The 27,895-nt window shown below is 48.4% G+C and overlaps 1 protein-coding gene across 2 annotated transcripts; it reads right to left on the minus strand.

Moving 5' to 3' along the window:
• tbc1d1 (TBC1 (tre-2/USP6, BUB2, cdc16) domain family, member 1) lies at positions 1 to 27,463 on the minus strand. 2 transcript variants are annotated; one of them, XM_067249772.1, is made up of 22 exons: positions 27,307 to 27,463; positions 25,660 to 26,315; positions 17,900 to 18,496; positions 17,081 to 17,170; positions 16,802 to 16,906; positions 16,153 to 16,285; positions 14,538 to 14,629; positions 14,021 to 14,137; positions 13,617 to 13,736; positions 12,704 to 12,819; positions 12,354 to 12,617; positions 10,063 to 10,193; positions 8,316 to 8,504; positions 6,704 to 6,865; positions 6,304 to 6,462; positions 4,672 to 4,772; positions 4,316 to 4,459; positions 4,045 to 4,204; positions 2,914 to 2,951; positions 2,675 to 2,806; positions 1,586 to 1,762; positions 1 to 1,268 (listed from the first exon to the last, which is right to left on the minus strand). In XM_067249772.1, exons 2-22 carry the CDS (start codon positions 26,269 to 26,271, stop codon positions 969 to 971), a joined length of 3,939 nt encoding a protein of 1,312 aa, XP_067105873.1. In that variant the 5' UTR covers positions 26,272 to 26,315; positions 27,307 to 27,463; the 3' UTR covers positions 1 to 968. The 2 variants fall into 2 exon arrangements, with proteins under 2 accessions (XP_067105873.1, XP_067105874.1); XM_067249773.1 differs by lacking the exons at positions 25,660 to 26,315; positions 27,307 to 27,463 and adding an exon at positions 23,890 to 24,668.
• Positions 27,464 to 27,895: the final 432 nt, after the last annotated feature.

Consider the following 27,895-nt stretch of genomic DNA (forward strand, 5'->3'; position numbering starts at 1 on the left):
CACACACACAGCGGTCAAGGCAGTAAAGTGTGCACAGACAGTGTGATTGTTTCTGTGTCTAGAGGAGAGGCAGATGCCAATCAGGCATCAGGTGGATTTATAGAAAAAAGAGGAAGAGAAGAAGGAATAATTGGAAATGTCAATTTTCAATGAACTGGGTTGTCTTCCCTCTCCCTGTAAATACAGCCTCAGTGTGTGCAGCAGTAACCATCCTTACACAGCCTCAGTGTGTGCAGCAGTAACCATCCTTACACAGCATCAGTGTGTGCAGCAGTAACCATCCTTACACAGCATCAGTGTGTGCAGCAGTAACCATCCTTACACATCCAGCTTTAGAATGCTCTTCATAGTCACCCTCCCCTGATATCCACACTGACAAACTCTTTCCTCTTACTCATCTTACTGTTTTACATCTTACCATTTCTCCACAACTTTCTCTCTATCTCTCACTGCTTCTCTTTGGCAGTAATGCAAGTCTCCTCTTCACCATTGGTAGGTCCTGGTGATGGTGATGACTCCATCTCCACACATCTTTGATGAAGCCCTACATCACTCAGTGATTCTCTTTGGTCTTTTCCGAGGTTACAGTCTAACTGCATACAGAGAACACAGGCACTTAGATAGTCCTCTGTAATACACGTCAACAGTCAAACAGAACTGTGCATTGGTGTGGCTGTGGGCTCTGCTCACAACGGACAGTACTTCTTTGGGGCCAGTTGGTCAGATAACTCACACGTTTGTTTATATCTAAAGTCGAGTAAGGGCAGGGGTCTTTGGGGTCAAAGTTCACAAACCAACTAAGAAGTCACCGGCGGTGGCCTCTCACTGAGGAAAGTGGGGAACTCAGTGCTGTAGTCTCTTCCATCCTTCTCTCGTCTTTCGTCAACTCCTAGAAAGTATAAAGGGAGTGTTGGCGGACACGTCCTCTCCTCCTCCTTTAGTTGTCCCTCTGGCAAGTTCTGTGGGGGCTAGAGTCTCTCAGGGAGGGCCAGGGGGTGGGGAAGGGCCGCGCCCACCGGCCCCAGCGCCCCTCCATCAGGGAGCCCCAGATCCGCACGGAGCATGTCGGCAGGGACGTCCACGCCGGCGTGTGCGTCTGCGTGTGCGCGTACGCCCAGGCGGGTGAGCAGGGCGTGGAGCTGGGCGACAGTGTCCTGCAGCCGGCTCTTGTCCTCCTCCAGGACACCCAGCTGGGCCCTCAGGAGCCCCTCAGACTGGGACAGCACCTGCACACGGGCCTCCAGACCCCCCACGCGAGCCTGGGACACCTGAGGAGAGACCGCCATGCTTTATACTGGCCTGGAGTACTGTGCTATACTGGACGTGGGTGTATTTGTACAGTGTGGTGTGTGTGCATTTGCAAATGTATGGAGTGAGTGCATGTGTACTGTGTAAATATGGGGTATTTGTATGTATTAGTTGATGTTTGGGTTGTGTGTGTACATTATATCAGTAAACATGGGGGGGGGGGGGGGGGGTGTATCAGGTGGATGTGTGTTTATTAGTAAATGTGCGGTATGTGTGTGTGCGTGTGTGTGTATTAGTAAACGTGTCTGTTTGTGTAAAAGTAAATGTGTGTGTTTACCTGTAGTTCCTCGAGCAGATCCAAGTTTTGCTGCCGAAGGCTCTGATTGGTCCTTTCCAGCTGAGCGGCCCGCTGTGATTGGTTGAGCGTGGGGGGCGGGTCCATCAGCTCGTCTTGAAGGACATGGTACTCCACCTCGTACGCCTGCAGCTGCTTGGACAGGTCCATCTCACACACCTACACACACACACACACCCGTTACCAACCAGTCACTGCTAAACACACCCATAATGCTGTATATTTTTACTCTTGTTTGTAGTTTTTGTATCTCTACACTGCTGTAATCCTGCAAATGTCCCCATTGTGGGACAAATAAAGGATTCTTATCTTATCTTAAGAGAACTGTAAATAGATGTCATGTGCGGGTCAGGGTTTATTAATACCGCACTCACCGTTTTGAGAGACAGTCCAAGCTGTCAAATCCGCAAAATAATCTGACCCGCAAGCCACCACCGCTATACCTTCCAGTAGTGGCAGAGTAGCAGCTAGACTGTACACAGAGCTGATCCTGCTGCAGGGGGCAACTCGGGAGCTGGGCTATATCAACACTGAAGATAAGCTAAATACACAACCTGTCAGCCTGGCACAGACAGGCCGTGTTCCTTATTGTTGAATAGCAGCGAAAGAAGTAACCCTTCATGAAATACACAACTTCTGTCTCTCTGTCTCTCTCTCTTTCACACACAATGAATCCTTCACATCTTAACCGCAGTGCTTCATTTGTGCCGGGGGGGGGGGTTAACTTAACATGACTGTCAGCTATGACAACACGGAGGTACAATTACAGTCATTTCGCTGCTGCTCAACAACGTAAATGGAGATGGACAAATTTGCGAAATTGGCAACACTGCACGTTCAGGACCCGGAGCCTGCCTCGTCAGCCCTCCTCTCATCTGCATTTTGCGTTCCGGCACCTTCTGATTCACAAATGAAGCCCTGCTTAACGGTGAAGCGCCCAGGGAGCTCTCAGAAGCATTTCTTATAAAGTTAACCAAACACGTGTATTATTTCATGTACAAACAAGATCGTTTTAAAAGCAAGAAACCTGTCATTCACTTCCCCCCTTCCCACAGAGACAGAAGTGCCTACCTGGTTGATGGTCTTCTCCATCTGCACCAGGCCCAGGTTGGGCAGGGTGGTCTTGATGAAGTCCACGATGGTCTCCAGACTGTCGTGCTGCAGGATCAAGGGCTTGTGACTCCCCAGGAGACTCAGCGCCACCTGGACAGGACATGACATCACCACGACACAGCACAATCCTTTAGAGACAACCTTTCTCTTCATCATACAAACACCAAATACATTGGTGTATTAAAAAATGTTTATACCTTGAAAATGACCTCGGAACCCTGGAGAAACAACATGTCTAGAAAACAAAAGGGAGAGAGAGGTTTCTTTAGAGAGTACCAGCCAGGACTGGTTGCATTACTTGATACCATCACTCTTCAGTCCCTAACAGGTAGACACAAAGACATATCTAAACACATGGATGCAAAATGCATGGGCCAGTGTGTACTGCGGGGGTTAGGATGGCATGATAGAAGCACTGCACTGAGGTCAATAAAGGCGTTGAATAAACAAACATAAGTAATCCAGGGTAAAACAGAATGGAATGTGTGTGGTTAGTGTGGGGCTGCGTGTGGTTATGGTGGGTTTGTGTGTTGTTAGGGTGGGGTTGTGTGTGGTTAAGGGAGGGGTGTGTGTGGTTCAGGGAGGGTTGTGTGTGTGTGTGGTTAGAGTGGGGTTGTGGGTGTGGTTAGGAAAGGGTTCTGTGTGTGTGGGTAGGGTGGAGTTGTGTGTGTGTGTTTGTGTGGTTGTTGTGTGTGTGATTAGCATGGGGCTGTGTGTGTGGTTAGGACGGGAAAAGGTGATGGGGTGAAAGAGAAACAGGTAAGAGATGGAGGTATGGAGACACGGCCATACCTCACTTTAAAGACAAGTCTAATATGAAACACCTCATGTCCCTATCACAAACAGGCACACACACGTACGCACCCACACAGACACACCGAAACCCATCCAGCGCTGTGCTCAGAGGAGCGTGCTGGAGCCAGAGGGATGGCTTTAAAGACGGTTCCTTCCAGTTACAAGGAAGGAGTTTAAAGGAAGGGAGTGCTGACGAAGAAAACAAGCGGCGGAAGACTCACCTTCAAACATGAAACGGTTCCTCAAAGAACCCAACATACCAGAACTCTGATGACAGAGTAGGTGTGTGTGCATGCGTGCAGGTGTCTTGTGTGTGTGTGCGTGTTTACAGAAGTCTTTGACATCTTACACAGAGCCAAAGAATGCTGCCTTGTGGGAGGAACATATTTCAGTTGACATGTTGGTGAACATAAGTACATGATTGCGTGACTGTCAAGAAATATCCCAAAGAGCCGAACAAGGCCACAGTTTGATAGAAGCTATGCCTGCTTACTTGACAAGCATTACAGAATAGACTCCCCCCCCCCCCGTACCAAAGACTCGGGCCACAAAGCCGAGGGGAAAGTGTGAGGCAAAGGTGGTGAGGAACCAGGGGGCAGCGTAGAGGCTGGGCCCGATCTCCTGCTGCTCCAGGTGCAGGTACAGGTCCCTGTGGTAGTCATGCAGCAGCCTGGACAACTGGTACATCTGGATCTGACACACACACACACACACACACACAGACAGCCCTCGTGTGTGAGAGAAATAGGAGGCCATTAAACTGGCGGTGCATAAACATGTTGTTAGCGTGTGTGTGTGAGGTACCTGTAGTATGATCATGTCGGGCCGGTACTGCTTGCGGAGCCCCATGTCGTACATGAGGAACTTGAGCATGTAGAAGGCATCCTCCTCCTCCATGTGGAGCAGGAGGACCCCCGCCACGAAGGACAGGCCCTGGCAGTATCCCACCTGGGGGGGGGGGGACGTCTGTTATACTGGGTGTGCCTTGTTGTGTGTGTGTGCTTTGCTATGCAAGGTTGTTTTGCAGCGCCTGTGTGAACATGTGCGTGGCTTTGCTGCGAGCGGGCCATTTTCCGTCGGTGTGTAAATGTGTGCGTGCTCTGCTGTGCGCACACGTGTGGTTTTGTGCTGTGTGTATATGTGTGTGTGTGTGTGTGTACCTCGGGGTCCAGGAGGGAGTAGGCCTTCAGGAGGTTGTAGAGAGACAGCTGCCCCGCCCCCAGCTGAGCCTGGAAATAGGGATGTGTGGGAAACGTCCGACCTGAGAGGAAACGGAGGGGAAGGAGAAGGGGATGACAGAGAGAGAGAGAGAGAGAGAGAGAGAGAGAGAGAAGGGGGGGGGGGGTGAATGAGAAAAGGGGGGAGACAAACGTGGAGGAGAGAGGGGAGAGAGAACAAGATAGGACATGATGTTTGTTGCACTGTACTATGTGATCCAGTACTTAAGATGATATTGCGATAATTGTACTGTGCCGGGGAGCAAGAATGAAGACCATTCCTTGACTCGAACCACAGAAATATGGTTAGAATAATGCACATCTGATCCTTGATTTTCTGTGTGTGCGTGTGTGTGCACGCACGTAAGTTTATATTTGTGAGACAGAATCTCACACTCTGTTACCCATAGTTTTCCTTCTGGGCTTTTTGTACCAAAACACCCCCTTCTACCTGACATTCTTCACACAAAACAACGTTAAATTGGCAGCTGTGTTGATGTGTTTTGTGTCAGAGAGCTTCCAGTCTGGACCAGTCCACCTGTATGTTATTATGTGTCACTGTGAGCCAAGTTTGGAGAGAGGAGACCTGTACACTGTGTGTGTGTGTGTGTGTACACATTATGTTAAAGGTCCCTGACATGTACATAGTGATCCTTATCCCCTCCCCTGCTGCAGGCACCCTGTACTTTAGATGTTCCTGTGTGTGTGTGTGTGTGTGTGTGTGTTCCTGTGTGTGTATGCACTGTCTGTGTGTGTTCCTGTGTGCTATATGTACTTGTGCACATGTGTGCACTATGGGCTGAAGGTTGCAGAGACAGCGTTCTTGCTTCAGGCCCCCTCTACTTTAGATCGTTAGTGTTGGAATGCCTCAGATAGAGATCAGGTCAAAGTAGGTTAGGTAGTGATTTTGGGTCGTCTTGGGTTTACTTTGATTTTTTTCCACATGCGCAGTGAACATTTAGACTATTCTCTAAGCTGGCGACATGTGGACTAAAAGTGAATCCCGCGGCCCGCCATACCTCACTCAAAAGATTTAACGTACACCAGTCTATATACAACACCCATTGACGACATGGTCATCATTTTGTTTTCATTTTCCACCAGACATTTGGTAGCTAGTAAAACGACGCTAATTACCCGGCCTGACCCCACTCCAGATTAGCACTGTACCCGGCCCTGTTAAACGCCCATTGTTCCAGCACGAGTGTGTTTGCATGTGCGTGTGTGTGTACTTGTCTACGTGTGTGTGCTGCTACGTGCATCACCTGCTTAGTTGTCCAGGGCGAGTTGTCTAGACATGACCGGTTGACTTAACTACTAACCCCAACCCCTACTAACCAACCATAACCCTGCCTAACCCTGACCAGGCCTAGCCCCAAACCTACCCCAGCATCACCTAACGCCCATGTACCTCTGGATGAACACCAGTGAGTCAAAACACTCTAGGGAGGGTGGGGCTGTCACAATGAGGTTAGATCTGGACTATAAGAAAGGCTTGCCTGAAAGTTGACATACATACATGTGCAAGTATGTACTGTATGTCTGTCTGTGTGGGTTCCTGTGTGTGTCTCGTACCCAAGTCTATGAGGATGGCGTGCTGCTGTGAAGTGAGCTGTTTGAGGAGCTCTTTGTAAGGCGTGTGATTGGCTGGGGGCCGTGAGGGGACGGCCTGACTGAGGAGGTACTGCTCCGACAGAAACTTCCAGACCTCCCCCCGATGCTGCCTTGGAACACCTGGGCATGGGGAGCGGAGAGAGAATAGAGAGGATGGGGGTGTGGGGGGGGGGGAGAGATGCTGTGAAATAAACACTAGTGTTGCAAAACCATTGTTTTGACAGCCGTGCTGTTGCATGTGTATGTTAATTAGTGTGTGTGTCGGAGAGAGAGACACAGAGAGAGAGAGAGAGAGAGAGAGAGAGAGAGAGAGAGACACAGAGAGAGAGAGAGAGAGAGAGAGAGAGAGAGAGATACCTACCCTGTGTGACAGCAGAGTAGATGGTCTCCGTAGGGAACTTGACTTTAGACCTTGCTGGCTTTCCCAGCATGCTCTCCCAGACCAGGGTGACCTCTTTCAGACAGGGCGTGATCTCCTCATAGTCCAGCTTCAGGCGCTTGTTCTGCAGGTCACTCTCAGAGGCTGCACACACACACACACACACTTATTTTTATTTTTTTTAAACAACCTTTTGGCATGACTTACCCACACCCAAACTGTTAAATAGGTTCAGAGTGAGAAGACAAGGTGAGGGAACTCCCGCCTCTTTCAAGCCAACTCCCTTCCTCCCCTCCCCTCCACACTCTCCATCACTCCTCCTCTCTCACATTAAACTGCCCTATTGCCTCTTGCAGTTTTTTCCTCCATCTCCTTCTCGCCATCTCTCCCTCCATTGCTCTTACTGTTTACAAAGCAACAAATAGCTGGAATTAAGTTCCACAAGATTGGAGACTAACTGGTCCAACTACTTTTAAATCAAAACAAAAATGTTTTATATCCTTTCGCCTATATTGCAAACTTTGCACTTTGATTTTTTTCTCTTTAATTTAAATGCATTCTTTTTGTATCCTGTTTTATTGTATGACATGTATTTTAGTAATCCCTTTTTTTGGTATGATATGTTTTAATGTGAAGCACAATGAGTTTGCCTGGTGTATGAAATGTGCTGTATGAATAAAGTGCCTGGCCTTGAATTACTCCCTCTCCACCATCATCACCCAAGGCATGGAGATAGTGGGTTAGGTTAACACGGTTATGAAAATAGACCTCGGTAGATGAGGCAGGGTTTGGGCTAGGCACGCTTGCACACACACACACACACACAGAACAAAACAGAAAGGAGGTGAACCACACCCATAGACGGGAAAAAAGCCACACAATGAACTTGTTCAGAATGGTACCACAACCACACAGTCCTCCCTCTGCCAGATGAGATAGAGCATGGAGAGAAGGAGAGAGAGGGGGGTTGTTGTTAGTGACAACAAGGGTGACGAGAGTGACAATGAAAGAGAGAGTTAGAGAGAGGGAGACAGGCAGCCCGGGCAGTGCTTATTCCCGACACTTGCATCAATATTGGCTCACATTCTCTCAGTCAACACCCTTATCCACTGTGTGTGCGCGCGTGCAAGTTGGCAGGGATGGGTGGGGTAGTGAATCAGAGGATAAAGGTATGTTTGCGCGTGTGTGCCTTGAAAGAGTGGTTTTATAAGTGGCAAAAAGGTCAGGTTGAGGGCGTCACTTGATATTCAGACTGCCTCTGAAATCACCTACACAGGAGGTGACAGAACTGACACTACACAACGTGTGCAGAGATGGTGTGTGTGTGAGAGAGCTTTTGTGTGTGTGAGCATGTGTTTATTAGTATAGGGCAGTAAGCCAAGACATTAATACATGCATCTGTAATTGCAGGCCTGTCAGAGGACATTCATCTCTCAGAGAATAAACCCATCGACACAAAGTATGTGCAGATGACATCTAGCTCTCTATATAGGAGGACAATTGACATATTTCTTACCAATTGTGCTGCTCCACAAGTCAAGTCATGGTGCTTGTGTATGTGTGAGAGTGTGTGTTTGCGTGTGTGTGTGCGTACCCTGTAGTTTCTGGTTCTCTCTCTCCATCCTCAGTAGCAGTATCTGCTGCAGGATGGCTTTCCTCCACAGCTCCCGGAGCTCCGCCCCGCCCCGCCTCTTCTGCTCCTCTGGGACCACGCCCAACACGCCGTCCACCCCGCCGCCCCCCAGGGTGCCACGCCCCGCCTCCAGACAACAGTCTCCCCTGTCTGAGAGATGGAGGGAGGTTGTGGCAAGAGAGAGAGATGGTTGAATCCAATCTTCTTCTCTCCGTTTTTCAATTGATGGAACAAAAGAGCAGATATCATAACTAGCCGTAGTTTCTAAACATCATTAGACACCCCTCAGTAGAAGACACTCACAAACAAATACATCTCTGAACTAAACAAACACACACACGCGCACAGTGTTCTAAAAAACAATGTTTGCGTGACTCCACCCAAACTACAGGGTGGATCACAAACTATCTTAAAATACCCTGTTGTTTAAAAACAACTTCTACATATAGTGACAGGATTTTCAACACGCACACAACTTCAATGCTTATACCTGAGAGGGGAGGTAGAGAGAAAGAGTGTGTGTGTGTGTGTGTGTGTGTGTGTGTGTGTGTGTGTGAGAGAGAGAGAGAGAGAGAGAGAGATGTAGAAATCAATCAGTCTGTTAAAACGCTACAGGACACTCTGAAACCAGCAGTCACACAATAATACAGCTGAGGTCAAAACGCCAACACACACATATCCACACGCTTATACACACAAGCGCACATGAACACACAGAGACATATGTATAAGTATAGACAAACCCTGACTGACACACAGCGCAAACATAGGGAGTCAGGTGGCTGAGCGGTGAGGGAATCGGGCTAGTAATCCGAAGGTTGCCAGTTCGATTCCCGGTCATGTCAACTGACGTTGTGTCCTTGGGCAAGGCACTTCACCCTACTTGCCTCGGGGGAATGTCCCTGTACTTACTGTAAGTCGCACTGGATAAGAGCGTCTGTTAAATGACTAAATGTAATGTAAATGTAACATAAGACTTACTGAAGATCGGCCTGAAAGGCGTTATGCCTGGGCGAACACACACACACACACAGTGACGCACTTGGCCACTGTGGCACCGTCCACTCCCTGTGTAAACACCCTGGCTTCGCCAAAGCCGACGCCCTTCACACACACACGCAAACTGGGTCAACACGTTCTGATGCTTTCCTGTGGCTCGGTCTGTCAAGGTCATGTTGACTGTGTCTACACAAACAAACACCTCCCCACATACATTCAAGATCAAGTACTTCTAGAGAAAAGGTGCTTAAAGTGTACCAACAGAGCGTGTCTAAACCTCTTCCACCTGTCAGCAACCTTGCTGAACACAGAGAGAGAGACAGAGAGAACACACACTACTAACACCACATGTTCACTCCGCCTCCCTCTTTTTCCAAGGTTGATTCAGAGGAATGACTGACGTTGGCTATATCTTATGTAACAGTGGGCACAGTGACAGTCGATTAGGCCACTGTGTTACACGGTCCTCTAGGGACACATCCTAACCACTCAACTACTGACCTTAAACTGACCTCTAGTGGCCAAAATCCTACACAGCAGTCAGTAACACGGTGTGCTAGTAGAAACGTAACAGTGTGTGTTTAATGGGGTTTGTGTCCATGTAATGGGGTGTGTGATAGTGTGCGTTTAATAGTGTGTTTTGAATTGTGTGCATGTGTGTAATAGTAAGTGTATGTAATAGTGTTTTTGTAAAAGTGTGTGTGTCTACCAGATGTGTCAGGGTTCTTCTGAGGCGTGGCGACTCGTAGGAAGATCTGCTGTCTCCAGGAGTGTCTGTGAGTGCGCAGGGGGCTGCCTCCCTCCACACACACCCCAGGCACCGACAGGGCTGCCACGTCACTGAAACACACACACACACACACACACCTCTGAACACCAACACCAAGCATAGTACTATACCATAGGGCAGTCGAGACTGTATTAGCTGATTTGGAGCAGCCAACAGGATTTCAAGGGTTGTGTGTGTTCATGTGTGTGTGCGCGCACATGCAGGTGTCTGTGTGTACCTGGTCCTCATGTTAAATGGATCATTTTCATGGACAGGTGCCAGCAGCTTGAGGAAGTTAGGGACAGAGGAGGAGGAGCGGAGACGAGCTCGCAGCCCCCCCAGAGGACTGAGGGAGGGAAGAACGGAAGGAAGGAAGGAAGGAAGGAGGGAGATGAGAATATGAGAATGAGACAGCAAGATTAAGATGAGAGCAGTGGAAGGAGAGAGACAGAGAGAGAAAACAAATGCCAAGATGGAAAAAGATGTAGAGCCCAAGGGAAAGGATTTTATTTTTGATAAACAGCAGTCCTTAACAGCTATCATAAATAACACTTGGGGAGAGATACACAATATGGCCAAAAGTATGTGGAGCACCCCACTAATAATGAGCTCAGGTGTTTTAGTCACACCAATTGCTCGCAGGTGCAAATAATCCAGAGCATGGCATCTCCATAGACAAACACTGACAGCACACTGGCTGTTAATGAAAAGATCAGTGACTTACACGCTGCACTGTCATGGGAGGCCCCCTTCACCATTACAAGTCCGTTTGGGAGATTTCTGCCCTACTGCTAGAATTGTGAGGTAGAAGCGCCTATGGGAAACAGCAGCCCAGACACAAAGTGGTAGACCACACACACACACTCACAGAGCGAGCTCTGCCGAGCGCTGAAGCTTGTAAAAACCCCGATCATCTGTGGCATCACTCGCCCCAGCGTTCCAGACCGCCTCAGGAAGCATGACAACACCATAACCACGGGTCGGGAGCTTCATGGAACGGGTTCCCGAGCAGCTGGACGCCTCACGTCAAAATCAGCCATGTGCAAGTGACAGTTGGAGTGGTGTGAAGCACTCCGCCACGGGACTCTGGAGCGGTGGAGACGTGCTCTCTGGAGGGATGAGTCACGCTCCACTGGCTGTCAGTCTGACGCACCAATCTGGGAGCGGCGGATGACAGGAGAGCGCTACCTAGCGGAATGCATAGCGGCTGCTGTGAGGTTGGGCTGAGGAGGGATGACGGGCTGGGACTGGTCCTCAGGGCTGGGCCTACTAGGCTTTAGCGAACGCTACTCTTAAATGATACAGAATAGAAAATACATTTTAGACCTGTGCTTCCAACTTTGTGGCAACAGTTTGGGGAAGGCCTTTCCCTGTTTCAGTCATCCGTCAAGTCCCTGGAGGGCATGGAGACATGGCGTGATGACAAGGCAGGTGTGGAAGAGCGAGTGGCATGCCACCTCAACACCCTTCGGATCTTTTGGAACGGCGATTGTGAGCCAGGCCTTCCTGTCAAACTCCCAGAGACACCCACTCCAAATCATGTGAACAGGCTTTGCTGAAAGCGTGGCAGATGTTAAAGCCTCAAAGTGGGAGGTAACTTCACGTTCGTGCCCATGGTTTTTGGAATGGGATGTCCAACACGCTTTTTATGGGCGTGATGGGCAGGTCTCCACATACTTTTGGCCATAACGTTGACCAAGACACAGCAAAAAGAATGATGGAAGAGGAAGAGATGAAGGCGCTCACCTCCTTATGTTCAGACGTCCCCCAGAGGAGGGCGATGAGGGGCAGTGAGAGAGGAGAGGAGAGTGGGGGGAGGACAGGTGGAGAGCTGTAGGAAAAGGAGGTTCTGAAATGTGTCTGAGCAGAGACAGAGAGAGACAGAGACAGAGAGAGAGGTGTGTGTGAGCGGGAGACAATGAAAGAGAAAGAAACGTAGGATGTAAACGTGGCCCATAAAGGGAGAGAGACGGGGCTAATGAAAATCAGGGAAAAACAAGAGAGGCAGCAGGTTACAAGAAGAGGAAGCAGTCTATTCTCAGAACAGGAAGTGGACCATTCCTGACAGGAAGTGTAAATGTGTCCCTGTGGACAATGTAGGAAAGCACAAAGTTCCCCATAAAAAAAATACAAAAAAGCAAGAAGAAATACATTTCTATTTCAACCCAAACAGTGCACACACACACACACACACACACACACCCACACACACACACACACAAAGTCCTCACTTGCTCTGATGTGGTGTGTCGGTGCTAACAGAGTAGTGGCGGACCAGCTTGGGCTTGGTGGCGGCTGAGGGCGTGTCCTGGGTCGTGTGGGAGTGTGTGTGTGCCGGGGAACAATCCGTCGAGGACGGGCTGGGTGGGTGGCTGAAGGTGTTGGCACGGCGACGAAAGCCCTGGCCATGAGAGTCGCAGAGCAGAGAGAGGGATGAGGAGGAGATGGAGAGAGCGGGGTCCAGAAGCTTCAGGTCTCCAGTGGAGTTGTGAGACCTGCCAAGGACAACAATGTAGGAACCAGGATTATTAAGTTGGCACTTCATGGCAACCATGCTGTGTGTGTGTGTGTGTGTGTGTACCTGAGGGGGGAGCTGGGGGGCAGTGGGTCCTCATGACTGCTGCTGGTGATTGTGGATGAGGAGGAGCAGCTGTCTTCCTCACTGTTCTCTCTCACACTCTTTGACCTGCTGCTGCCCTGGTAAAACACATACACACAGGTTACGTACACAAACACAACATACAGACGTCACACAAACGCAGCACTACACATGTCAGCACAAACACTAGTTTTGAATGTTTCTGCACACATACCCATCACCTTCCAGATCCCCCCACCCCTCCCCTTCACCTTGCAGATCCCCCCACCCCTCCCCTTCCAGATGCTCCCCTCACCTTCCAGATGCCCTCCCCCTTCACCTTCCAGATGCCCTCCCCCCTCACCTTCCAGATGCCCTCCCCCTTCACCTTCCAGATGCCCTCCCCCTTCACCTTCCAGATGCCCTCCCCCCTCACCTTCCAGATGCCCTCCCCCCTCACCTTCCAGATGCCCTCCCCCCTCACCTTCCAGATGCCCTCCCCCTTCACCTTCCAGATGCCCTCCCCCCTCACCTTCCAGATGCCCTCCCCCCTCACCTTCCAGATGCCCTCCCCCTTCACCTTCCAGATGCCCTCCCCCCTCACCTTCCAGATGCCCTCCCCCTTCACCTTCCAGATGCCCTCCCCCCTCACCTTCCAGATGCCCTCCCCCCTCACCTTCCAGATGCCCTCCCCCCTCACCTTCCAGATGCCCTCCCCCCTCACCTTCCAGATGCCCTCCCCCTTCACCTTCCAGATGCCCTCCCCCCTCACCTTCCAGATGCCCTCCCCCCTCACCTTCCAGATGCCCTCCCCCTTCACCTTCCAGATGCCCTCCCCCCTCACCTTCCAGATGCCCTCCCCCCTCACCTTCCAGATGCCCTCCCCCCTCACCTTCCAGATGCCCTCCCCCCTCACCTTCCAGATGCCCTCCAGGGACTCGGTGAGAGAGCGCTTGGCTCTGCTCTTAAACTGCTCCAGACGCTGACGGCTGTTGCTCTGCTGAGACTCCACTGCTAGGGCAGGCTCCTCACATACCTGATCACACACACACCACGGAGGGACATGACACACACACCACGGAGGGACATGACACACACACCACGGAGGGACATGACACACCACGGAGGGACATGACACACCACGGAGGGACACAAAAGCACACACAGACGCGGACACACAAACACCATTGACGCATGCAGAAAAATGACTAATGACAGCGGGAGGAGGGAGAAAAGAGGAGGAATAAAGGGGGAGGAGGAGGAGCAGAGTGGGGAGAAGGGACACACTGATCTGGAGGGAGGGAGGGAGACTGCAGGAACCTTGTTGCTGCTCCCAGACTCTCTGTGTTGGTGAGTCTTCTGTTTCTCCTCATAAAGGGCCCTCAGACTGGACACGACCAGCTCGTTCTCCTCCTGGTCGCTCTTAGGACGAGCCCTCTGTGCACACACACACACACACACACACACACACACACACACACAAGAGAGAGAGAGAGGTATGAGTACGTCGGTGGTTGGAATCCCTGCAGTTCTTCCTCTACACCACTTGGAGGCACTGTAACCTCTCAGAAGGCAGTCAATATAGCCAGGAGTGTGTGTGTGGGAAATGGTTCTCATGAGACAGGGGGCATTCCACATGTAACATTCCCTAGTCGGCCATGCTTCCTGTTTGAAATCCAACGTCTTTATTGATTGTAGGATAAGTGAGTGAATGACAGTGCTGTCCTCAACTCTAGAGATGTGGACTAGCAGGTTCTCATCCAGATCCCTCTGTATGGCTCTTAGCACGCCTGGCTGTCTCTACCTGCCTGCCTGCGCCCCGAGCACACAGCCTCACCATGGTGTTCTCAAACACGGAGGCTTGCTCCTGGTTCTCCAGGACAGCCAGATGTCGCTGTAGCTCCAGTTTGGCTTTAGATGGGTGCAGACCTGAAGAAACACACACACACACATCAGAAAACGTATTCACACACCAACAGACAACAATACAATTACGTTTTGATTCTTTTGCTTTGATTAGTGTTAATGGAATTGCTTTTTGCTGTTGTCTATGGCAAAACACTTTTTCCATCATGTCAATAAAGCCCCATGTAGACTGGTGGTACTGGAGAGACTGAGGTTAGGGTGACTTGTGACATTGTACATTTCCAGTACAGGCAAGTTCAGTGGGAGGACAGGGGAGGTGATTAGATCATCAGTTTAGCGAGTGGGAGAGCTACATACATTGGAGATGACTCAGATAATGTTATGTTTATGAACTATAAAGTTTATAGTTCATAAACGTAAAATTATTACGTAACATGTTTATTAAACCCACCATGAAGCAATAACTCATAACTCTGCTGTGGATTCAAGCACTTTCAAGGCACATTTTGTTGCAGTTTCAAAAACGAAAAGGCCTTATTATACTCTTCTAGATTTCACAAACCTTCTCAGATTTTCAAGGCCTGTGGGAACCCTGTCAGTGATACTGAGCTTTTTTTTGTTTGTTGTTTTTGGTAATGTGTTATTTTTTCCCCCTTACTTTTTACCATTTTCCATGAATTTTCCCTGACTTTCCAGGTCAATGTTTCTTTCCCTGACTTTCCAGGTTTTCCCATGACCGTGGTAACCCTAACAGTTAAGTAATGGTTAGGGTTAGGTGTGGTTGGGGTTAGCGTTGGGGTTTGAGTTAGTTAGATGGTGATTCGATTTACTTTGTGGTTAGGTGGTGGTTTGGGGTTAGGTGGTGGTTTGGGGTTAGGTGGTGGTTTGGGGTTAGGTGGTGATTTGGGGTTAGGTGGTGGTTTGGGGTTAGGTGGTGGTTTAGGTGGTGGTTTGGGGTTAGGTGGTGGTTTAGGTGGTGGTTTGGGGTTAGGTGGTGGTTTAGGTGGTGGTTTGGGGTTAGGTGGTGGTTTGGGGTTAGGTGGTGGTTTCGGTGGTGGTTTGGGGTTAGGTGGTGGTTTGGGTGGTGGTTTGGGGTTAGGTGGTGGTTTGGGGTTAGGAGGTGGTTTGGGGTTAGGTGGTGGTTTGGGGTTAGGTGGTGGTTTGGGGTTTGGAGGTGGTTTAGGTGGTGGTTTGGGGTTAGGTGGTGGTTTGGGGTTAGGTGGTGGTTTGGGGTTAGGTGGTGGTTTCGGTGGTGGTTTGGGGTTAGGTGGTGGTTTGGGGTTAGGAGGTGGTTTAGGTGGTGGTTTGGGGTTAGGTGGTGGTTTGGGGTTAGGTGGTGGTTTCGGTGGTGGTTTGGGGTTAGGAGGTGGTTTAGGTGGTGGTTTGGGGTTAGGTGGTGGTTTAGGTGGTGGTTTGGGGTTAGGTGGTGGTTTAGGTGGTGGTTTGGGGTTAGGTGGTGGTATTTAGGTGGTGGTTTGGGGTTAGGTGGTGGTTTCGGTGGTGGTTTGGGGTTAGGAGGTGTTGCTTAGTTGGGTAGAGTATAGGTGTGGTGGAGTTAGTGGCTGGTAAAGGTGGTCGTTATCTACCTTCAATCCTCTCACACAGCCTGTGGAGCACATGAATGGGGCAGGCCTCACACTGCAGGCTCTGGGTCCTCACAGTCTGCTGCAGGGAGGCCACAGAGAACGCCTGCTTCAACGTCAGCATGATCTCATCCACCTGGGATAGGAGGAGGAGCACAAGGAGACCTGGTCAGTCAACACAACTAATCGTTCATCCATCCACCTATTCCAGATGAGAAGCTTCCACAACCCCTTCTAAATAACGCAAAAAAAAACCACAAACAATTTATCAATCCACATCATCCCTCTATCCCTCATCCTTCTCTCATACTTCCATCCCTTTCTCCTACCCTCATCTCTCTCCAACCTTCCATCCTTCATCTCCCACTCACCTTCATCTCCTTCTCCTGGCCTCCATCCCCCTCCCTCTCCCACCCCCATCCCTCTCCCTCTCCCTCTCCCACCCTCCCCCTCTCCCACCCCTCTCCCTCTCCCACCCTCCATCCCTCTCCCTCTCCCACCCTCCATCCCTCTCCCTCTCCCACCCTCCATCCCTCTCCCTCTCCCTCTCCCACCCTCCATCCCTCCATCCCTCTCCCACCCTCCATCCCTCTCCCACCCTCCATCCCTCTCCCTCCCTCTCCCACCCTCCATCCCTCTCCCCCTCACCCACCAGGGCCTCATCAGTGCACTGGAAGACGTAGCAGACAAAGTGACAGCTGCCTCCCTCCACAGTCTCCCTGCAGATGAAGCCAAAGTGATCTACATGACGGATACCCTGGAAAGGCAGAGACGGGAAGGGAGTTACGACTTGCATTGTTATCATGGTAAAGGTATGCCTTACAAGATTAGAAAATGACCCAGACACAGGTCTCCTTTACAGGTCTAGTGAACAACCACATCCACCTGCCCACGCGCGCATGCGACACCCACTTGAAAATGCGACACCCACCTGTGAGCAGAATGATATCTCTCTGAAGCTCTTCTCTATGGATACCTTCTTGGTGTCTGGACTGACCAGGAAGATCTGACACCTACCCACCTGAAACACAGACAAGCATCGCCCTCTTGGGTTAGTTTAGAGTTCTAGAGAGGTTCTGGAGCCAGTCCTCTCCGTTTTCCTCCCTCGTTTCCAGTCGACCTCATGCAGCTCTCTGTTCTAGCGTTCTACGTCAGTGAAATGTGACAAGTAAAAAAAATATACAAAAGACTGTAAATATGAGAACAGTTCAATTTCCTCTTTTTTGTGTATGCCCTCCCCATATCCCTCCACTCCTCCATCCTTTCTTTATCTCCAAAGAAGTCCCCTTCAGTCAGCTGATCCCTGGGGCTTTCCAATTTCATCACCTCAAACTGCCCCTTTCATCTGTTCTGATCCCCTCTGAATGAGGTCATGGCGCATGTCATGCTAAGCCTAACTCAACAGCAGGATGTGTTAGATCATCTTTGCTGACGAGGTCATCTCCCTACTCGGTTTCCTGTGCCAGTGCTGACCACTTCCTGCCTGGATAGTAACCTGGAAGGCAGGAGTTGGCAGAGGGGGTCTCAAAGGGTCACAAAGAGGTCATATGTGTCAGATATCTGAGTTTCTGTCTCTGTGTATTTGTGTCGAAGGTTATGCTTCTATTGGGAGTAATTTAAAAGTGCTAAGTCACAGCTACAGAGGCCTTGAGGAAACCAGTCTCTCTCCTCGTTAAATAAGAATACAAAGTCAGCAGTATAGATCAAATATGTGAGTCAGTGTGTGTGTGTGATTGAGTAGACCTCCCACCATGAACAGCATGGTCCTGTTCTCCTGCAGGCTGGTTGGCTGCACCCCGACAGCTTGTGTGTGTGAGTCAGATGAGGAGGAAGAGGAGTGGATTTCTGGTGACAGGCCGTTCTCGTCCAAGGCCTGCAGACAGGGGAAGCTGGGGTCTCGTTTGAACAGCACCGGCCTCCGACCACCGGGGGGGCTATCTGTTCCTTCGTTACCCAGTCCCGTGATTCCGCCAACAGTCCCGTTTTGGAACGCCAGAGCCCTGCGCAATCCCCCGACCAATCCTCCACCTCCTTTAGGCCCGGCCCCGCTTGCCCGTGACTGGCCAAACTTTTCGATGCACTCATCGATCAGAGCGGGTGGGGCCTTCTTGTGAGCGACGCTCACGCGGCCGCAGAACAGGACCTCAAACCTCTTGGCGAAAGTGGTTGCTGTAGCGACTGCGTTTGTCGGCACGGAGGTCCCCGTGGAAACCAAGGACGATGAGGTGCATGTTTCAGAAGTGCTACCCTTGGAAGCATCAGAAGGGCGGTTGGTTGCGTCTGTGATGTCATCATTGCGCGCCGAGCTCTTACCAGCCTGCCTTAGCGTACTGATGATCTCAGGGACCTGGAAGAAGGTGGTAGAATGGAGGAGGAAGAGAGGGACAAAAGGAGATATTTGTGATCAAGACACAAAACTCATCACCACGAAACCCACTGCTGCTGTTGTTAACCAACTATAATGAGGTCTTTATGGTTGCAAATCTCCTGCTAATTGGCTGGGAGACAACATCACACACAGCCAGGGCCTGTATAAGGTGTGTTCTGTGTACTTCTAAGTTATAGGGGGGAAAAAGTTGCTCATCTGGAAATGTCAGATGTGCGAGAGAGACACACAGAGAGCAAGAGAGAGGAAAGGGGAGGGGATAAGAGGGGTAGAGCGAGAATGAGACAGTAGTCTTTAGTAGCCCAAAATGTGCTCCTTAAACTGTAGATTGTTGAACATTGACCACTGCGAGCTTGGTCATTTTCCAATACCTAACCTAGAGTATCAGAAGGTTGGTGTGTGTGTGTGTCTTTTCTGGTGGGGTGAGCTATGAGGAGACCTGAATCCTCACATACGTATTCAGTCCCAGGCTTATGACTTGTGTGCACACACTGTAGAAATCACATCACAAAGATTTGGAAGGATCTTTTGACATTCCAGCAAACAAGTCTAAACTACAGGCCGTATAATAATTCGCCAATTTGTCTTTCGTGGAAAACTTGAACAGCTTCCAAGTACTGGCAAGTGGCAACACTACCAACACTGAGATGGCAGAAATAAGTCACATGTGAATGCATCCCTCAAGAAAGAGAGACAGAAAGAGAGGAAAGGGAGAGAGAGAGTGTGTGTGTAATACTTGTGGTGTCTGACCTAACCATCCAGTGGTTTGGCTGTTCTGAGGCAGCAGAATGTTCAGGTCCTGCTGTGTCTTGTCTGGGTGTGATTCTGTTCAGTCCCAGTTTACCTTCAGGATCATCTCGACCAGGTGAACACCCTGATCTGAGGATATAGCCTAGTACTACTAGCTGACTGGAGATGACCTGTCTAAATCCAGATCTGAGTTTGGGTCTAACTCTAGAACTTGAGTAGAGCTTTTCATTAAGAACAGAGTTAAGAACAAAGTGCTCACTCAAACAACAAACATTATTATGCAGGTACGTACACTCATAATGAACTAGTCAAAGCAGAGGCCTGATCTCTGATATTAGAACTAAATTATCATGTTTAATTTGTTGCTAGTTAGCTGCTTGTTTTGGAGCCAGAGTGTGTGAGCCAGAGTGTGTGTACGTGAGAGTGTTTGGTCTTTCCTAGAAACAACTGTTACACTTTAACTAGGTTGTAATGTGACAATGCTCATTTGAGCCATATACCCTATATGAGCAAACATGCTTTTGAGGGAGGTGAATACAGGGGTTGATCAGAAGTTTAGTAAAAAGTTAGTTTGGGCCTAACAAAGCTCATGGAGTTTAGTTTAGTTTGCTTATGCCTAGGTTAGGGTTAGGCCAATGCAGTGTGATCTGCAAGACTCATTCATGCTTGGTAGCCTTGAGCCTGACAGTGAATGTCCAGATGTGGAAAATAGACTGTGTAACAGCTAGGGGTGTAACAATACACTCAGCTCACGATTTGATACGCATCACAAAACTAAATATTGCCACCTCCCTTGAGTGCTACCATACCAGCGTCCTCTCTCCCGTCTACCAATCTGCATTAAACCTACATTTGGCTTCCATCTCTTGGCTTCTTTCTCATGACAACATGTGCTTCAAAGTCAGTTTAAAGCCAAGCTAATGGTGCAATTTGCAACACAAACCTTACATCCTTACCTCTCTCCTTCTCTCCTTCTACTACTGAAAAGTTGATAACCTCCCTTTCCTCAATTCTTTCTCTCTCAATATCTTGGTTAGGCAATGTCTTTCAGCATCCCCTCTTTCCGGAGAACCTTAACCCTGAGAACAGAGGGATCTAAAGCAAAAGACTTCCTCCCTTCTTGTCTTTCTTTCAGAAAATGATCTTGCCTCAGCCCGCCCTCCCTTCCTCACTCTATTGCAACTCTCTTCATCCCTCGCCACAGCACCATGCCACACTCAGATAGCCTTAATGGTAAAGTACCTAAATCTTCTCAACCTCCCTAAACTTTTCTTCACCCCATCCTCTCACATTTCACCACCTTCTCCTTCCTCCTCTCTCTTTAATGAATGTATTCTGCCCTTGTGGAACAGGAATGGTGGAGTACTAGGATGATGACAGGAAGAGAGAGAAGGGAGCGAGGAGAAGACAGATATAGGCATTTTCTCCTCCTACTGTTAAACATTTTGTCAGACAAAAACCTTGTTCTCACTGATAATAATCAAATGGTTACTGGCACTGTAGCTGGAACAGGAAGGTAGCTGGGCAAAAAAAAGGGTGCGTTAAGAGTGTGGTGAGAATGACAGCAGTGTCGGTGTGTATGCAATACCCCTCTGGTTGAGGAACAGATACATCTAAACCACATAACAGGCAGGGAAGTGGCACAAACAGAGAAGCTGAAACACTTGCACACACGGCTGTGCAAGGTCAGAAAACACAAAACAAACACCAGTCGAGTGGTTATCAGAGAACATGCGTTTACCGCATCATTGCACAATCCCTATTTCTTTACTATTTTCTCACCATCATACCGCCCTTCTTCACCCATTCTCCCTTTGATTGCTTTGCCGTGTCATTACAGCAGCTCTGCTTCGAATGTTTGCTTAAAGTAAGGCACACATACAAATGTCGAAGCTGTACCCGTCGTTCCCCCCGACTAATCAGGGGATCTCAGCTAGAATCGAGGCCTGCCTCACAGACATCTCCGCCTGGATGACCAAGCACCACCTCCAGCTGAACCTCGCCAAAACAGAACTTCATCATCCCAGACAAACCCTCCATCTCCCACGACCTCTCAATCACCCTGGGATCTGCGACGTTGACCTTTTTATCCTCTGCCAGGAACCTCGGGGTTACCATGGATGACAAGCTCACCCTCACGGCCCACATTGCTGCAGTCTGCCAGTCGTGTAGATTCACCCTCTACAACATCCATTTCACCCAGCTGATAGTCCAAGCACTGTTCCTCTCCAAGTTGGACTACTGCAACTCGCTTCTCACCGGTCTCTCAGCATGTGCAACCCGCCCTCTACAGAGGATTCAGAATGCAGCAGCCCGCCTGGTCTTCAACCTACCCAGACGCTCCCATGTTACCCCGCTTTTCATCTCCCTCCACTGGCTACCCATCACGGCCCGCATCAGATTCAAGACCCTGGTACTGACCTTCCGAGCGGTGAACAGGACTGCACCCGCACTACATCCAGGCTCTTGTCCAGCCGTACACCCCCACCCGCCACCTACGGTCTTCTTCAAGAGTGCGCTCCCAACCCAAGCTCTTCTCCTGTCTGTGTGGTGTGTTTCTGAGATATAGCCAAGCTTTCAAGTGTGTGCCTTAATGGAATCATGCCTTAATGAAATGTCAGACAGGTGTTGATATACACACTCTTCTTGACCTCCACTTGACCCCAAGCCCACTGACTACTGTGTGTGTGTTAGTATACAAACAGTCATGGTTTAACTTTCCTCCAGGTACACTCTGGGCACTTTTGAGGATCATGTTATTTAATTGTAACTTGTTTAACTAAATGCTCTTCTGGTTCTACCCATTGGCTCTTATTTGCTTTTCACAATGTATGCGTCTTGTTTTGGCTACCCACATTGTTTTGGGGCTCTCGTTGTTTATGATCATTGACCTATGCACCTTTTGCTCTTTCTTGTAAGTCGCTTTGGATAAAAGCGTCTGCTTAATGACTAAATGTAAATGTAATGTGTCTGCTCTTTGACATGTCACAAAGAGAGTGGGAGAAGACCAGAGAAGGAAGGTCTAACTGAGGGAGACAGACACAGTCCAAGATAGCGATGTCACTCCTTTCTCAGAATTTTCAAGACTAGCTTGAAGATGGTGGCTGGCTCATTGAAATGTGATCACACACATGCACACGGGGAGAGAAAGAGATTCAAGTGTTGTTGTCTGATAGTGAACTAAAGTGATTACCAAGTGGGGAGCATGACAGACCAGACCTCCTGCCTATCTAATCTTAATGGGATTATTGAACTGGTTGAGTCAGAACTCGAGTTGGTAGTAGTGAACAAAGACCAGGAATAGCAACTAGCCACAATACATACTACACCTTAAACAGCCAGACCACCACAAACACTGTGATCTAATGTAGCATAGTCAACCACAAACACTTAAGCTACCTCTCTCTCTCTCACACACACACACACGTCCCTGGTTTAGTGCTTTGTTTTTTTTAACTGGGGAGTGACTGTCACATGAGCTGAGGTGGAAGGTAGTATAAAAGTTTTTTAAAGCATGTGAGGGAGAGAGAGCGAGAGCGAGAGAGAGCGAGTGACTAATACGGTACACAGACTGGTACTCCTTCAGATCCAGAAGTGCAGTTCTGGCAAGCATACAATGGACTGGAGGTGACACCACCATTACTCACACACTCACATACTGTCTATGTTTAGAAAAACGAAGCAGAATGTTCATGTAACTAATGTTACCCCAGGTATTAAGAACACACTGGCTGGGTAGTAAGATAGTTTGTTGTTATCAGTGTTCTTTGTCATTTTCTGAGGAACAGCAGATTCCTTCCCTGACCTCAGCCATATTGCAACATTGTTACAAACCTTGACATGATGCCTATCAAAACACATGTCACCTTCCACACAGTCCAGCATACACACTGAACATTGCTAATGTAACAAAAAAAAACACACACGTGATGTTGGAACAGACACAAGCTCTCATTACACACAATACAATCATTTACACATTCATCATTTAGTTCAGTGAAAGGTAATTAACCTGCACACAATACTTCACTGTATTTCCTTGGCTCGATACTTGTGTGAAGTAAAACTTTAATTCATACACACAGACTGGCGGCTTGTCATTTTAAGTTTCACACTAATTTTAACAAGAAAACAATGTGCAAACCGTGCGTTGTAATGTGTCAGATACTATCAAATGTATTTTGAACATCACTGACTTGTTAAGACAGTGTACCACGAGAGCATTGACAGTTTCCATATTGACGTCTGAAGTTAACAATCAGTACTGTAGACTAGGCAGCAACGCATCATAAGACTACACACAATAAACAATATGCCCTGGATGTAACGCTGAAATTACAATATGTTTTTACTGGGTTACAATGCAACCAAACAGCTTCAATTAATGTAATTTGTTTTTTATATTCTCAAAAAGTTTAGTAGCCTATCTGGCCAGCTAGCTACTGTGGCTACAACTAGCTGGTTGCTTGCTTTGCTTGATTGATCCTGTATTCCCACTCCATGCTAGCTAGCCAGACATAGCTAACGTTACTACAGTACAGTACTGTAGTAGCTAACGTTAGCTTGCTAATATATTACAAAACTTCAACTTTTAGTACACTTACAGCTTTTGGTTCCGTCTTGACATTGAACAAGTTGAGTTTTTGGAGACGCGCTCTCATCCCATCCGCCATAAACTTTCCTAGGAGTGTAAGGAGCTACAGTTTAGGTATTCCGCCGTTGAAGGAACGGTTTAGTGAGTAGAGAAAACCCTTTCAGTGGGAAGTTGACACCCCTTCCTCGCTCGAGCCTGGCTTTGGACAGAACAAACCGCTGTCTAAGAGGCGCGCGACTCCATGTGTCAAATCATCCAACGAGTTTGATACATTTTAGAAGCTTGACCTCAGACACATTGTGTAGGCTACATTGCATTTAGGACACTTTATTGCAAACCATTATGAAGTTGATGATGACATTCGGATACTATATCCAGTGTCCAGTTGGTCAACCGTCATGGGAGGCAAGAGTAACGGAGGAATTTAATGTCAAAGGGTTTACATTTGAATTACTCACTCAAATTACTTAATTGAAACACAAGACAAAAGGTTCAAAGAAAAGTGATCGAAAGTATAGCTCAACTATTCAAGTGTCTGGTTTCTCCGAACAAAGTTATGGATCAAAAAAGTAACATGGACATGACCCTTGAACATTAGCCTATTAACGTTAAAACGGAGCTTAAAATATATATTTTTGAATACACGGTTTAACAGCGCCACAGTGTGGCATGAAGGGATTATCTCATTCGTGTTCTCTCTCTTGCAGGAATGTTGGGAGTAAACCAATACTAAAATCCTACAATATCATCCAAAGTCTTGGCCTATTTTGAAATATAGCCTACTGTACTAAGACACGCACACAGTACTAAGCATAGTGGAACGTGTGTGTGCGCCTGCACTGTGACAGCACTAGACTAACAGGTGGCCAGGCCACAGAAAGTGAGGAAATATGGAGGGAGAGGGAGGGACAGGGAAGGAGATAAATAGATATAGAGGGAGAGTGGGTAAGTGTATGTGAGAGGAAAGAGAAAAGGGATTGACACGGTAGATAATCACAGGAAAAAGAAGACTGAGAACGCAAGTCTCTCATACTTGATGCTCATTGATTCACACACCAATAGCTCTGTCTCAGGAAGTGGTCTCCATGGTAACCTAGTTCTACATCCTGTTTATGAGATAGAGAGATGTCCAGGTTTTTGAATGGTTCTTCTCCCTACATCTCTTAGATGATGTCAAACTGTGTGGCTCATTAGTATGTCAGACATGTTTGGAATGGGTGGGATGACCAGCCACAAAGTTGAAGGAAAAGAAAGATGGCCACCATGTCTGATTTGACCTACCCTGAGAAGTGACTGACAGCTTAACACTCCATCGGGTGTTGGTCGCTCTGGATAAGAGCGTCTGCTAAATGACTAAATGTAAATGTTGGTGTTGGTCTTGTGTGTGTGTTGGGTGTGGGGGGTTATTGTTGGGGGATGGGTTTGTATGGGAGTGTGTTGGTATGTGTGCATAGATGTTGTGTGTTTGTGTGTGTTAGTGTATGTGTGTGTTAGGGGTGAGTGTACAAATTCCTGAAATAACATGACCGGATCCCATGTCTCTCAGATACTCTCATCATAACAAATACCGATGCGGTCAGTCGCACATTCCCACACACAGACACGTACACAATGTTGTTTCTCTTTTCATCTTCTTTCTCTCTGTGTCTGTAATGTGAGATCTGCCTCCATGTGTACCCTGAGCAGCTGAGCGTGTGTATGTGTGAAGGATTCTGGCATCACAGATTAGGGTTTTTAATGTCAACCCCCCCACCCCACACAGACACACACACACAGTTACCTTGGTGCAATCGCAGCTCTGGAAGACGTAGCAGGTGCAGGTGTTTGTGTCCTTCAGCATGCAGCCGAAGCTGCTGGGCTGCTGGCTGTTGTGTAGCAGCTTGGTCAGGTGGTGGGGGCGACACTCAAACAGCACGGTGTGTGTGAGGGGGTCCCATGCCTCCCTGAGCCCCGCCTCCACCATCACACACACACACTGCACCCTCGATGCTGATACACACAGACACACAGACTGATTGTGTCCTTCAGTGGTAGAAGGAACATGGTCCAGATTCCTGCTTCGGAGGTGTGTGTATCCAAAACCAGGAGCCTCAGGCCTACCCCCTCCAGCCGGAGGCCTCACAATCTCAGCTACCACCCAGGGCAGCATGGACATAGTGGTAAGAGGATGGACGGGTAGAGACCCAACTAAGGTCAGTTTATACTGGACTTCCTCCTCTTCCTGGTCCTCCTCCTCTGCCTCAGTTACAGCACCACCACCACCCCTGAGAGGGTAGTCAGGGAGGGAGGGAGGGATCTGGTAAGAGCCATGGCTGCTGGGGAGAGGGTCTTTGGAACTCCTCAGGCTGAGGGCCTTGTCCCTGGGCTTCACCTCGAAGAACAGCCCCTCCATGGTTGGAGAGGATGGAGAGGACTTCCTCTTGAAAAAAGACCTGACTGGCCAAGCATAATATTACAGTTAGATTTCTAACTAGATAGTCTACAGGTTGACAGGTCACAAACAGAATGGGTTCCATGACTGTTTGTATACTAACACACACACAGTAGTCAGTGGGCTTGGGGTCAAGTGGAGGTCAAGAAGAGTGTGTATATCAACACCTGTCTGACATTTCATTAAGGCATGATTCCATTAAGGCACACACTTGAAAGCTTGGCTATATCTCAGAAACACACCACACAGATCACTTGATTGGCAAGCAAACTTGGCCCAGTGCATGACAAGTAATACGGTAATTGCCTACTCTCATGGTCAATCAACACACACATAAATCTCCTCAGCACGATATATACATACACACACACCCGGCCAGCAGTGAGTAAAAATAACCAGGCATGACATGTACAACTGTTGTAGTGTAGTATGCAGCGCTATAGAGCGAAAGAAAAACAACTTCCAGATGGTAGCGACATAATATGCAAACATTATGAAAAGGGTCAACTCTCAACAGAACATAGTTGAACACAAAAATATGAACTCGCTTTAAGATATCAAATCTCTACATGTCACGTTTAACCTTGCAGTGTATCTAGATCAAGGTTGAGAACGTGATTGAAATTAAAATATGATTAGCTACAACGACACGGGGTGTGGAAGAGAACATCGTGAACCTACCTCAACATCAAGGTCCATTTGACATTAAAAAGTATGCTATTTAACACCTTTCGGTACGGTAGACTAAATCTGAATAGACGCAGTGTTCAAAGAAAACTGTTAATGTAAGACAGACGCTTACACCTGTCAACACATAAAACATTATTTTACTTTAAGTGGGTTACGCACAATGTCGCGCTCGCACATTGGTTGGTCTTGCGGAACCATGTTCCACATTACAGCAGGTCTATTTGTGAGGTCAGTGTAATTGTCTCTAAGGGTTCCGTTACAACAGTCAACACAGCGAAACCATCACCAGAAGCTTGCAACTCGTACCTCTTATTAACGGTCGACGTACTTCCTCACAGAAACTGAGTGTGTGGGTCGGTGACAGTGCGGCTTTGCAATAAAGTAGGTCCGTAACGTATCAAACTCTGAGACACACCAGACTGTTCCTGTTGCCCCCCGTCGTCCACTCCGGAAGCTAAGAATAGATTCGGTCTACAGAGGCCTGGCTCCCCTCTCCGACCCAACACAAGGTGCACAGGATAGATGATTAAATAGTGATCCAACTCACATCCTTATTGACTCACACGCTACACACGTGCACATAAAATGACAAATGCTGCAGAGGACCGAGGATAGGTGAAACTATAGTTTGAGTTACATACTTTTTTTAATGATGCTTAAAAGGCATCTGACTATTAGACTATATAAGCATCTGGAAAGGGATTGGAAACAGGCAACAACACCACTTACCCATAATTTCCAAGTCGAAAATGTAAGAATGTTCTCACAGTGCATAACTTTCCCAAATAAACGTCTAAAGCGGTGGCTTGGTTTATCGCGGAAGAACGTCACAATTTCTTTTTAATTCTCTAAATCGGTTCTTTGAACCATTTCCCGATATGTGGCACTGGCGGCC

The sequence above is a fragment of the Osmerus mordax genome, chromosome 14 (genome assembly GCF_038355195.1).
Source record: "Osmerus mordax isolate fOsmMor3 chromosome 14, fOsmMor3.pri, whole genome shotgun sequence".
NCBI lineage: Eukaryota > Metazoa > Chordata > Actinopteri > Osmeriformes > Osmeridae > Osmerus > Osmerus mordax.

Bases quoted from the DNA above. Each gene is read 5' to 3' on its own strand.
- tbc1d1 (XM_067249772.1), bottom strand. From the start codon at position 26,271: ATGGAGGGGCTGTTCTTCGAGGTGAAGCCCAGGGACAAGGCCCTCAGC. The intron at 8,505-10,062 runs GTAGACACACAC...TCCATCTCTCAG, and splicing joins GAAGAACCCTGACACATCTG to ACAGGGGAGACTGTTGTCTG. The intron at 2,807-2,913 runs GTATAAACATTT...TGTCCTGTCCAG, and splicing joins GTTCCGAGGTCATTTTCAAG to GTGGCGCTGAGTCTCCTGGG.